We start from the raw sequence: 14366 nt of genomic DNA on the forward strand, positions 1-14366 counted from the left end.
ACACTTATGTCAGAAAAGAACTAGTTGTGTTATTCTCCAGTTTAGAAAGAACACAGAGTAATCACCTTTCCTTTCTTTAAATGGCTAGAAAAAAGCAGTTGGCTTGAAGCCTTGAGGCTGAGAGAAAATGCAGAATTTGCACTGATGAAGCAAAGCACATGTATAGACTAGATGTGCCTGTGATCTTGCTACGGGTACCTATAAGATAAAAGGTAAAGGTAAAGGTTTCCCCACACATGCGTGTTAGTCGTTTCCGACTCTAGGGGCTGGTGCTCATCTCCGTTTCAAAGCCGAAGAGCCAGCGCTTGTCTGAGGACGTCTCCGTGGTCATGTGGCCGGCATGACTAGACGCTAAAGGCGCACGGAACACTGTTACCTTCCCACCGTAATGGTACCTATTTTTCTACTTGCATTTTTACGTGCTTTCGAACTGCTAGGTTGGCAGAAGCTGGGACGAGTAACAGGCGCTCAATCTGTTACGCGGCACTTGGGATTCGACCCGCCAAACTGCCGACCTTCTGATCGACAAGCTCAGTGTCCTAACCCACTGAGCCACTGCGTCCCTTAACCTATAAGATAGTCCTGTTTAATTGCCATTCATTTTTCAAGGCAAAGAGGATTCCCCCCCCCCCCCAGATTGGAATTCAGCATGTTCTGCTTCTGTGGTTTTTAGCATGGTATTTGACACTGGTCTGGATGAAGGAGACCAGGAAATAAAATGAGTCACCTTACTGGAATGGCATACATATCTTAAAGTAATATCTGTGATTAATAAATTAAACCAAATTACTTATTATTATTTATTAAATGTATATGCCGCTCTTCACACTGTTTGAGTTATCCATTGTTTAAAGTTCTTTTGTGGATCAATCTACAAGTAATGAAAGGGAAATGTAGGCAGAGGAAAAAACAGAGATAAAATATGAAGAATGGGCTTGAGGATCCAAAACAGGCATTTAATAAGAATACCTGCTTAGGCTTACATTGTTACCAAAACCTAACCCTAGCTGAAAATATGGTAAAGGGTGTATTTAAAAAGTGTTAAGAATTGTGTTTGCTGTACTTTCACTGTATTGCTAAGTGTATTATTAACTTCTTCAACATGCCTATTTGGTTGAAAATCTCCAGCACTATTTGATACATGTATATATCTCCCTATATATTTGTGGTGCCTTTAGGCATGTGAAGGTGTTCCAGTGCAATATTTCAACACCTTAGATGAAGTGATAGAATTTTACAAGAAAGAGAACAGGGGGCTGGTCCGGAGCCTTAAATTCCCAGTTCCCCACGAAGAAGAGGAGACAACAGATGATCTAGAAGAAGATCTGGGTAAGAAGTTCAAAATATAGTAATTTACATTATTACTGATCAATCCAAAGTTGTCAATTTGCAGGCAGTAGTCAGTATTACAGTGGAATTGAGTTGACCTGTTGAATTAAGGACTGTTGAATAAATACATTTATCCCTCACTATACACCTCTCTAACAATTCTTTGAAACTGAACACTGCCTGTCAGTCAGCCATAACGAATATCATTCAAGAATATTATCCCATCCTGTCCTTCAAAGGGTAGAAAATGCCCTGGAAAAATGCAAAGCATTTTATCAGTCTCCTAGTCATATACCTTGAGGTATTTCCCTGTTGTATGTCAAAAAAATATAATAAAATAATGCAAGAAGATCTATTGCTCTATAGTTTTTGAAGTATTGTCTTCCTTTTAGTCATAAATACCAAGCTAAACCATAATTCTCTTTAAAATATTTGCTTTTAGTTTTGAATTGTACTGTGTGTATAGATGATTGTCTTCACCGATCATACTGTCAAACTGATACCTACTTAATGCTGCTTTTGTTAGATTTTAAAAGTTTCTCTGGCAGTACATTTTAGATGTATGCAAGCACAAAATGCCACTTGAAGTTTCATTCTGTCTGTCTTGCTTCTTCTGACATATCAGTATTAATAAATTTGGCAATATACTCTTGTAATGGTTTACAAAGTTAAAACTCATTCCAATTAAATTCCCATTAAAAGCAAACAGATGAAAACCCTATCTATAATTCTAATTACAGTGTACACAACCTTTCAGAGGAGAAAGGCTTTAACTCTCTTTCAGAAGCTCACATGATTATACATTTGGCACAGCTGTACCATCAACCTAAATCAGACACTAATCCTGACTTGGAGAAGTGGTTTCCATGTGAATCCTATGTAGAATCACCTCTGGTTCTTACATCTTTTCCTTTAAACATGCTGGTGCCACGGCTTCATCCAGAGGGGAGACTTCCCTCTCTCTCTCTCCTACCAGAGGGGAGACTACCCTCTCTCTCTCTCCTAGGGAAATCCCAATTAAAATAATAGCGATGCTTCTATTATTATTCCAACAGCTGGGTGGAAATACAAGTGATTAAAACAGAAAGAAACCTTTAACCACAATGCAGAGAAAATACTACAGCTATTAGAAACTAAAGTCTTGCCTCTAAAGAATGTGACCAGTCCCATCCTTGGGCACACTGTATGCTGGAGATAGGGGAATCTGTTGAATTTTACTCTTGCTCATTGTAATGTCCTTCCCTCCGCTCTCTTGGACTATAACATACCAAAAGAGTTATGGCTCTGATTTTGTGATGGGGAAAAAATGAAATTGTGGTTCCTCTGTTGCCGTTCTACCTTTTTAATAGAAATCTGTGAGAAATGTATATTTCCCCATATATATCACAATACCCAGGCAGGCTGAAAGGTGTCTAAACATAAACTCCTTCTCCAGATGAGGTCTTGTTAAGTCTTAGTTAACCTTTCATAACTTAATGCATTTTCTTTTTTTTCCCTTGCTTTCCTTCTTCTCCCTTTTTTCCTGTTTGCCTTTTAAATATACACACATCATTCTAAGTTTTATTTTGCTGTTTCTTTTTCCATTATCTGATAAAGTGCAATAGTTCCCCCCCCCAAATAGATTATACCATAGTCATTCAGCTAGTTTCATACCTATGTGACGATTTACACTTAATTCACCAAAATCTTTATGGAGCTGTCATTGTACCATATCAATATACACAGAAGTTACCCTTATAGAGAATTATTCTCCGGTAAGAATAGTATCCCACTGAAAAGTAGAATGTTTTAAACAAAGTAGCATTTTGAGTCCCTAAGTCATAGTGTGTGCATATCTTGTTTTGGCGACAGATTCTTTGCCTATTCCACCTGTATTACCTCCACGCACCATTTCAGTTCCATTAAGTGAAACAAAGGAAGAGCTTTCACTCAATGATAATGTCCAGATGACAGGAGTTAGCAAACCACCTCTTTCTGAAACCTTGCTCCAGCGATTACAGCACCAGGATACCAGCAAGTAAGATCTTTCACCATTTCTCTCAAGAATGAAAAAGTCTGGAATTAACCTCATTTCCTTTCACAGTTCTCTTGAAAAAAGATTTCCAGACAAATCTGGGAACAGGCCAGAGCATTTCTTTGTAAAAGTGTCCAGGAAATTGTGAAAGCTAAGAAGGCCTTCCTTCACGAAATGAAAAGCCTGTCCTAATGAGGGGGGGGGGGAAATCTGGCAAAAAAGTATATAGTGGTAATATGGAATGTCAAAAAACAAAACAAAAAAACTTAGAGGCAAACAAAAATGAAAGAGAACAATAAGAGTTTCTAAAAGTTGAGTTTTCTGATGACAAAGTTGTTGAATGTTTCCTCAGGGAGGATGAGGAACATGCAGAGAAATGGAATAAATTCTTTGCCTCTGTCCTTTTTACTGGAGAATTATGTACAATAAAACTTCAATTAACTTCTTTCTTAGCAGACTACAGATGCAATAGATCAAATTTCCATGTAAATATCCTCTCCAAATAATGCATGAGTTATTTGTTTCAACCAAAGTATCCAGATCATGGAGTTAAATTTACTTTTATTTTATGTCTTTTGTGGTAATTTACATCATTTACATAGTAACTTCATTACACAAATTGAATTATTGTGTAATGTGCAAATGATGTAAATTGACACAAATGATATAATTTACACTGTAATGGACATTCAGGAGTAATAATTGATCTACTAAAATATTACAGTATGATTTTCTCAGGCAGGAAGATAACAAGATATTCTAGGAATTAGGTTTTTTTTAATAGGGTTCCATGAACTCAAGGTCTTGAATAGGTTCTGCAGGACCAAGGCAAGAAAAAAGACTCTTGGAGAGAGTTTTCTTTTCCCTTCTTAGTCTCTTGCAGAGAACTCCTCCCCCACACACACACTTAGTAGCTAAGGTACAGCAGAAATGGCAGTGCTTATCAGTTGACATTGAGAAGTCCCATATCTCTTGAATGGGTATTCCAGGATTTTTGTTTTTAACAATGATGTTCCCATGGTCTGAAACAGTTTGAAAACCACTATTCTAGGACATTTTTTGTAATAACTTACTCCTGGTACCCCACCAAGAGTTCTTAAAATTGTAACTGATCACTCAAATCAAACTCAATGCAAAAGACCAGAAGATACTCCATGGGACACCAGTTTTTTTAAAAAGGGAGATCTGGGAGATCAGACAAGTGAGCTTAACATCTGTTCCAGACAAATTAGTACAATTAGTAATCAAAGAATGAATAACTATGCACAGAGAGGAAAAAGTCATGCTGAAGAAACATCTAGATGTTGCTTTACAAAGTTTTGTTTTTGTGGCTCATCAACATGGGTACAAGTGTCTAAACTTAAGTTTAAGTCTAAACTTATTGTGAGATAAGATATACTATCTTTTTATGGATTGCTAGCTGGTTAAAAAGCAGAAAGCAATGGGTAGGAATAAGTGGACAATTTTGTTTGTGGAAAAAGTAAGAAATTGAGTGCCTAAAATATAAGCTTTAAAATTGTTCATAAATTATATTGACAGAAGATAATTTAAGCAGAAAATTGTGTCAGTATGCACATGATACTGTGCAGAGTGATAAAAACCAAAAGTAATTGTAGGTAATTTCATAAGCATCATTTTAAAAAGCATGAAGTGGCAGATGGAAGTCAATTTATAAGTGAAAAATAATACACTTTGAGGCAAAACTTTTAATTTTACATATACATTGATGAAGTTCAAGTTGTTTGAAACAAATTAGGATATAGCTCAATGAAGATGTCAGCTCATTCTGTGACAGCTGTGGAAAAGCCAAATGTCATGTGTTGAATGAAGAGTCTTCATCATGGTTCAGTCCAAGCTGAGAATAAACAACATGGTGACCGCTTTAGAAATGTTACAGTTTATTGAAGAGAACAGCCAGACAGGAAGATGGCTCTGGAAGAAAAAGAGAGAGAGCACATGTAGGGAGTGGGTTTTTATACCCTCTGGAGCCTTTTGTTTGGAGTTGTTCCTGTGGCATGAACTTTGACCTGAGTCTGAGTGTGCCCTTTGGTATCTGTGGGTTAATCCTATTATGTCCTGTATTAGAGTTTGGGTGGGGTATGTAGATTTTAGGTGTCTTTGTCTTCCTAAGCTTCTAGCTGGGGCCCTCCAACCTTCCTGGATTATTTACATCTGCATTTCTACAGAGCTGGTTTCTGCTTGGGGGAGGGAGACTTGGGGTTATTAAGGAAATCTGGGCATTCTTTTCTGCCTCTTTAATATTTCCTTCTCGGGGGGGGGGCTGACTTCCCACAAATGCTATGGTAATAAGGGAAAGGGTTTAAACTAAAAACGCCAACATCATAATCTCCTTACAAAAATCTATGCTACATCTTCATCCAGAGTACTATGCCCAAGTCTGGTTGGGCACTTAAAAATATATAATAGATATAATAGAGGAGCGGGAGTGCAAAACACTTTCCATATGAAAAAGGTCAGCATTCTTGTGACTCTTTAGCTGAGAAAAAAAAAGCCCTTGAGAGGAGATGTAAAATCATGCATGGCATTGAAAAAAATAGACAAGAAAAATGCTCGAAGACCAGGGCCATCAAAAAAGTTGTTTGGAAGGAGATTTTAGCCAGAAAGAAGATATCAGTTCTTCACACAGTGTATAATTAATCAGTGAAATTCATTACTATATAACACGGTGACAGCCACTAAATCTGGATGGTTTTAAAAGAGATGATTTTAAACTTGGATAAATTCACAGAAAGCGTGTCTTTATGGTATTTTGGTCTTGATCAACGAATGTTGGGAGCAACATAATTCCAGAATGCAGGATGTCAGCCTTACATATATATCAAACTTAGAAGCAGATACAATGTGGGCCTAAAGCTACTTTTATTAGAAAAGCTATAGTAACACAGAACCTTGCAAGTATGAATGTGCTTTCTCTCCTGACTCTTTTATTTTCATGTGAACTGGGAAGACGGGGCATCTGAGGCATTTTCATAAATCTCTTTCTTGCTCTGGACTCAACCTATGTTTATCTGGTTGTTGCCTTGGTAACAGATCTTCCTTCTGTCCATCAAGGCTATACTCTCTATACAGAGAAATAACAGCTTAGGAAGAGTTTGGCTTAGAAGTACCCCAGAGCATCTAGTTGTGTGTTGTAAGAATCAAAAACAGGTCTTGGATGATACAGCCAGCCTCTTCTTAAACCTTTCTGTTCCTAAGTGGTATTTTATAAAAATAGACCAATTTTTACTAGGTAAAAAAATGTTTCTGCTTGTACTGCTGCAATGACAGCAGTAATGGAAACTGTAAATGATCCCTTTTCTGTTCATTTCTAAAATGATTAGGAATTCAGCAATTTTAGTGACATATTAGAAGCAGATAATTCAAAAGGCTGGTCCGGCTTGATCAGAGGGTGGGGTGCAAAATTATCTTATAGATAGAAACAAATTTGCTGGCTGGATGTTCTCTCAAGAAAAGGTTAGGAGGTTTGGTTTTGTGTGGGTGGTAGACAGGAAGAAAGCCTTCCTCCACTGGTAAAACAAAGCTATTCATGCACACTATATCAGCAAACAAGAAAGTGATGAAAGAGAATGTATTACTTGGGCCGTAAGCTTTTATGAGCTTCCTTGGGAGGAAGCCTAGATGACACTACCCCTCCTCCACCCCATCCCTTCACTTCCAACATTGTTCAAAACATTGTTCAAAACAATACACTCCGATGGTGCACACTGAGTTCAAATCAGTTCATGTTCCTTCTGTAAATTTATAAGGAGGCTTAGGCAAGCTCCTCTTAAAACATCTTCAGTAATGGAATAATTGTACTAATCCTCTTTAAAAATATTGCTGAAGCACTTTGAAAGCAAAAGATAGACATTATATATTTGTTTAAATTTATATAGTTAGCTTGTGTTTTTCCCTGAGCATATCAATCTTTTGAAAATTAGATTTTAAATCATTAGTAGACAGCATCTGATCCAGCTCTTCTAGAAGTTATGGGACTAAATCTCCTATCATCCTACATTATTGACAAAGTAGCAGTTGGCTATCTACAACACCTGGAAGGCCACATATTGTCCCTTCTTGTCAGCAGGTGAGCAGAGCTCCTTCTGACACAATTGTTTCATTTTGTCTCTCTCCTACCTTTATTCCTTACTAGCAAGAAATCAAAATAGGAGCTATACAAACTGTTGTAATTCCCTCTCACCAAGGACTTTTTCTCCCATTTGCCCAAATTTAGGTACATAAACTTAATGCTTGATTTGGTTTTCAAGCTGTTTCTTTCTTCCACAGTATTCCAGAAGAGCATCTCAAACTTATCCAGGATTATTTGAAAGTTCATATAACTAATGATATTGAAAATGTACAGCTTGGCTCGTGGAATCTCCCTCAGCTGAAGAAACTACTTACAGGACTCTGCAAAGGACTCTTCAAGTAATCACAAGTTCATTTGTAGGCATATTTCAATATCAAAAATTTGGGAATTCTGTTTATAACTATTTATATAAATTCTTGATTAGTTAAGTTAAACGTCATTGCTCCTTTGGCTTGAGCTCTTAGGATGTGGATTCAAAATCATTAAACCAGCATTCCACATGCAATAAAGCTTAAGAACCAAGAGTAAAGGTGAGGGAGGAATTCTGCCCAATGGGGAAGCAAAGACCAAAGGGCATGGGTGTCAAACTCGCGATGTCACGTGACGTGTCACGACGTATCACAACGTTTTTCCCATTGCTGGCAATAGGGTGGGCGCAGTGTTGGCATGACGCATCCAGCCCACAGGCTAGCAGTTTGACACCCCTGCCATAGGGTCTACAAACCAAACTAAACCTCCACTTAATTAAGCCGATGTTGCTTACTTTCAACCAAATTGCACGTAAAACCAAAAAGAAATGCAGAACATTTGTTAGAATGTAGAAGTCTAAAGCTATTTGAAAACTGGTAAAGAATCTTATACTCTTTCGTAGCTATTTGCTAGCTGTCTGGAGAATTCTGGAAGCTGTCTTCCTAATGGATTTAGGCTAGAGTACACAATATTGGAGAATGCGAATATAATACTGCATAACCAAGTTGTTTATATACACGGCTTTTGCATTTCAGTGAGTTGTCTCGAACTTTACCTTCTCTGGAATCTATACAGATGGTGTTTGATCAGCAGCTTTCCCCAGGTACCCATCGACATTCTCAGGTATGATTTTATGGAATTGGCAATATATGTCTTAGAATTCATATCAACTAAAGAGGGGTTGCATGATATACGGCAATAGTTAGCAAAGCATTCTTCTTAATTGAAATCTTTTTTTTCCTTAATTTGTTTCTTAGTTGTATTATGTTTAACATGGGCTACCCAGAAGTATTCTGGAAATAGGTAGGAGCTGCATTCATTCTTCAGGAGCAAGTTGATGGTCTGGAAAAGTGTGCAGTATTTTTAATGTCATTAGACTCTTTTCTACATCAGATTGCAATGCCAGATAGAATGCTTCCTGGATATGGATAACCTAATCACAAGGTGTCATCGATTGGTAACCTCATATCTTTATTATTGTCATGTGCTGCTGCCCTTATGGATAGTGAGGGATGTGTACCTAGCCACTGTCCTCTAACACTATTATTAAAAGACCTGGATTAGGTTACAGTTTTCTACTGAGCCAGTTTTAAAATGTTGATATTAAAGACTTCCGGTTCTGCACCCATAGCGCATGGCCGTGCGAGAGCAGACCTCCGCTCCCCATGGCTAGTTTCGTCCTGCCAGAGGGACCCTAGATGGGTCCAAAGTCGCCCCAAAGAGGTGACCGTGAAGGGGCATCCCATTGATCACAAAGCCCTCCGAACCTGACAGGAGAAAGGCTAGTGTGAGATCAGCGTCTAGCCCAAGCTACTTGCAGTCGAAGTCCCAGAGCATGAACCTGAACATCGGTGAACAGTATGCTTGGAATTGGTAAGAGTACTGATCTTCTTTCTTCTATCTACTAATTGAATCCTTGAGAAAGATCCCCAAAGCAAGAAAACCTCCAGAAGTGAAGGGAGGGGATTATATCCCCATTCCCTTACAGATGGAAGGGCGAATTAATATCAAGGAGGAAAGAGATATACTAAAGTTTGATTTAAAATACTACAGTCTGGACAAATCTAGGAACTAAGAAACTGTCAAAATTATACCCTAAACAGTTTTTGATGGAATTATAAAAATATATAACAAAAATAACTTTTTGATTGAAAAAAACAGAAAAAAGAAATAACTGCTGACATCTAGTGGAGAATCAGAGCATAGAATAATAACAATGACTCTAAAATTGGCAGAATGCCTAGAAAATAAAAAGCTGTTCCTTTGAATTGTAAATAACCTTGAAGACAGCTGGAAACAAAGGAAGAGCCAGCTATAAGATTAAAAAGTGTCTGAAAGAAAAAAAATACTTGGACTGTTGCTTAAATCTAAGAACTGTTTATGGAAAAGAAAAACCTTGGCTTTTGGCTAATCTTTTAGAGGAGAACCTACAGGAAGGATTTAAAGTGATTTAACACACTGAACTGTAATTTTAACTGACTGATAAATTGACTTTTGAATTAAAACTTTGATGAAAGATTATTTGAAGGGAGGAGACAACATGGCTATCACATACATATCAAAAAATGACAGGATGCCACGTTCAATATTTTCTCCTGAAGGACTTAGCCTGAAAAATCAAGGGCATCCAGAAGTAATACTTCAAGGCAAGATAATTACTTTCCAGGAGGAATTATATGTAACATTAGGACAAATACAAATGACAATGGACTCAAACTACGAGGAAATTCGAAACAACTCTGATGATTTAAATAAGCATATTTCCAATCTAAATCTTCAATTAAAAAACACCCAGGAAATAACAATGAATGAACAAATAAATCAGATAATAGAGTACAAATTAGAAGAATATGATCAAATTGATGAAATAACAAATGAAAAGAATTACAATTTAACACAAACAGGAAAAAATCTACAAGGTTCTGATACAACAAGAAAAATGGAATAGACTATAGAATTACCAGGAGAACCAACAAAGTTTGGGACACAGAAAGTATTCATCTTACTTACTTCATCTTTTGTATTACCAACAACTTTTGTAAAAACACAGGAACTGCCGGGTAAGTGGATTACATCAACTTGGAAAACTACTCAGCAAAAGAAGAAGACCAGATACAAGAGATTTGACTCACCCTACCAGATGAACTATTATGTGAACAAACATTGTTTGAATATGGCTAAAAGAATAGAAAACTTTGAACATAAAGAGGCTCTATAACAAGAGGGATAAGAGATTTAAGTAATATAGTATGTTCCATAATATATGAAATGTAAAAATAGCAGGTTGGTGTAACTTTTATTAATATAAGTAAAATATAAACTGCTTAAAAAGGATGTTATATCTAGATACTATAAGATAGATAATAAGTATAGTATTTTTATAATGCATGAGATAAAATATTGGGATGATGTACTTAAATGGAAAAAATTGGATAGTTAGATGACTAACATATGAAGAAATTATGACTGATAAGAATTGGATTGAATATAAGGGAAATTAAGCATAAATAAAAGTGACGAAAATAGGATGCATGCTGAACTAATGAAATGATGGTTATAAGAATAATATAAGCTGGAAAAATGTCATACATAGCGATTATTACTATTTGTATAAATATAAAAATGCCTATATCAAATCATTTATATACAGAAAATATTAAGATACCAACAAAGAAGAAAAATAGCAACTCTCAAAAGAAACCAGCATGGCTGCATAAAGAACTCTCTGATAAATCGAAAGATAAAAGGACAAGTATAACAAGTGGAAAGAGGGGCACATAACTAAGGCAGAATATCAGCAAATAGCCAGAGCCTGCAAAGATGAAGTGAGGAAAGCTAAGACTCAAAATGAACTAAGGCTTGCGACCAAAGTCAAATATAACAAAAAAAGCTTCTTTCAACATGTAAAAAACAAGAAAAAAGTTAAGGAAATGATTGGACCATTAGTGGGGGAAAGTGGCAAGAGGGTGACAAGCAACAGGGAGAAAGCAGAACTATTTAACTCGTTTTTTGCATCTGTCTTTACACAAAAACATGATTACCAACTTAATCCAAAGAGAGACACCCACAAAAACCCAAGACAGAGAACAAGAAAATGGCAAAGCCCTACTCCCATACTTAAAAGGGACCACAGACAGAATCAGCAAGATCCTCCAAAAACACAACATCAAAACAGCATTCTACACAGACAAAAAAATATCCACCATCCTAAGAAACCCCAAAGACATAATTGGGTTAGAAAACCAAGGAGTATACGAAATCCCATGCACCACCTGCCCCACCATATACATCGGACAAACCAACAGAAGAATACGTGCATGCATTGAAGAGCACAGGAACTCACTCAGAAAGGGAGAACAAACTTCATCCCTGTTCCAACACTTTAAAGCCACGGGACATGAAATTGATTTTAAAAAACCAAAACTATCGCCAAAATTGAACATTTTAACAACAAAATAATCAGAGAAGCCATTGAGATAGAAAAACGCCCCCACAGCATGAACAAACGAGATGATACCTCTCGCCTACCAGCCATTTTGAAACCAGCCTTGATTGACAGACGAGTCCCAACCACCAAGAATGATACCAGACCCAAACTCATGATAACATCACATGACATCACCACCACACAACCATTCAAAAAGCAAATCCGAACCCATAACGATAACGACACACAACCACAAAACAGAAACCTAACTACAGCTGCAACATCAGCCACTTTAAACCCCTCCAAACCACACAATAAGCAAACTGACACCCACTATAAAAACATGGCACCACCACAAACACGAAGCCGAACAAAAGCAGCACAACTCACCAGCTCAGGTCTAAGGCTGGCAGCTGAGACCAGCCCATCCACTCAAAACACCCCCCCACCCAATCAGAACACACCCACCATTCAAAACACACTCCCACCCAATCAGAACACACTTAATCCCCCACCCAATCAGAGCACACCTCCACCCACAGAACACACCCCCTCTGGCAGTTTAAAAAAGAGGAACAAACAGCCACATGCTTCTCCTAGAAGAAGGAAGCAGAAGCCACCAGCCTGATGATGACGGATGGGATTCCGTCGAAACGTCACGCCTACACCTTCATTTCTATGCGGGAAAAAACCCGAATAACCAAAGATCCATATATATCTATATCTATATCTATATCTATATCTATATATCTATATCTATATCTATATCTATATCTATATCTATATCTATATCTATATCTATATCTATATCTATATATCTATATCTATATCTATATATGTATGTATGTATGTATGTATGTATGTGTGTGTGTGTGTGTGTGTGTGTGTGTATATATATATATATATATATATATATATATATATATATATATATATATATATATATATATATATATATATATATATATATATATATATATATATATATATATGCAATAGCTTCACCATTTCATATGCTCACCTCTTCCTGTGCTCTGCTAGAAAAACTTTCTTTCCACCCACCCTGATAAATGAAGCATCTAAAGTTCTTTTGTGTCTTGTGCCTGAAGCCCTGGAAAATCTTACTTGCAACTGTATAGTGTTACTATTTTGTCTGCACGGCTTAGCTCTAGACCCATAATTACAAGATCACTTTCCATCATTTGCAACTTCTTCTCATTAAAGCACTGGATTTGAAATGGGTTCTTTTGCACTTAACCTTTCTGCAAATTCAGTTTCATTCTGTTCTGATATTCAGATTATTGATACTCACTGGGATAATATAAGGTTACAATGCTTTCTGAAATATATACGCAGATGATAAAATGCCAGACTTTTATTGGTAAAATGGTATTCCATTATTCTTATACTTTTCTTTTTCTATGTCACTCTTAACAGCCATCCTTTGATGTCAATCGTGCAAAATTGGTTCAATTGACAAATTTGCTTTCTTCGATAGAGGATAAGGTACAGTGGCTTTTAGATATCTCTGTGGCTGCCACTTAATCTTCAGATGTACTATATCTCCTTATTTAAATACTTTTTATTATTTTATTTTTAAAAATAATCTATTTTAAAAAATGTCCCACTGTTTCTTATATGATCTGTAATCTTCCTAACAACTCATATGCCAAATTGCCAAATCTGCATTTTAAAAAGCAGTTACTCATTTAGGAGTTTTTTTTTTCTGTTGTGTGTAAATTAACTCAGAAAATAACCTGGTGATGTCACATGCATTTAAGGCTCTTAGAGATGCTAGAGACTGGAAATTGAGGATAAGCATTCATTACTTTATTATATGAGAATTGACCTTCATACAGTTACAGCCTGCAGCTGGAAGAAGTTAGAATGTTTTTTTTCTTTTCAATTCATTGACCATTGTCATAGCTAAATCAGTCAGTTTATTTATAATTAGTGTAATCTATTGTATAAAGGTAAAGGTAAAGGTTCCCCCGCACATGCGTGCTAGTCGTTTCCAACTCTAGGGGCCGGTGCTCATCTCCGTTTCAAAGCCAAAGAGCCAGCGCTTGTCCGAGGACGTCTCCGTGGTCATGTGGCCGGCATGACTAGACGCCAAAGGCGCACGGAACGCTGTTACCTTCCCACCATAGTGGTCCCTATTTTTCTACTTGCATTTTTACGTGCTTTCGAACTGCTAGGTTGGCAGAAGCTGGGACGAGTAACAGGCGCTCACTCTGCTACGCGGCACTCGGGATTCAACCCGCCAAACTGCCGATCTTCTGATCGACAAGCTCAGCGTCCTAACCCACTGAGCCACCGCGTCCCTTAATCTATTGTATAGGTTACAGTAAAGTAACCTGTACAAAATCTCCTAAAGTCTCCTTGTGTTGAAGTTTGAGATTGTCAGGTAGAACTATTCATTCTTATATTTTTACAGGTGAAAAGAGTATTGATTGAAGGGTTAGATTCAACACATCGACGTTCACTTATCCCTCCTGTTACCTTTGAGGTGAATTTTAAGTATTATCTGGTCACAC

At 37.0% G+C, this 14366-nt stretch overlaps 1 protein-coding gene across 1 annotated transcript in view; it reads left to right on the top strand.

Moving 5' to 3' along the window:
- The window catches only part of INPP5D (inositol polyphosphate-5-phosphatase D), an 82601-nt gene that overhangs the window by 22725 nt on the left and 45510 nt on the right, over window positions 1-14366 (top strand). The window contains exons 3-8 of the mRNA XM_083364727.1: window positions 1179-1329; window positions 3181-3346; window positions 7631-7771; window positions 8438-8525; window positions 13267-13335; window positions 14267-14338. Of these exons, the coding sequence (XP_083220853.1) occupies window positions 1179-1329; window positions 3181-3346; window positions 7631-7771; window positions 8438-8525; window positions 13267-13335; window positions 14267-14338 (687 nt within the window). The remainder of the gene's footprint in view (window positions 1-1178; window positions 1330-3180; window positions 3347-7630; window positions 7772-8437; window positions 8526-13266; window positions 13336-14266; window positions 14339-14366) is intronic.

This window comes from Vipera ursinii, assembly GCF_947247035.1.
Source record: "Vipera ursinii genome assembly, chromosome: 5".
Taxonomy (NCBI): domain Eukaryota; kingdom Metazoa; phylum Chordata; class Lepidosauria; order Squamata; family Viperidae; genus Vipera; species Vipera ursinii.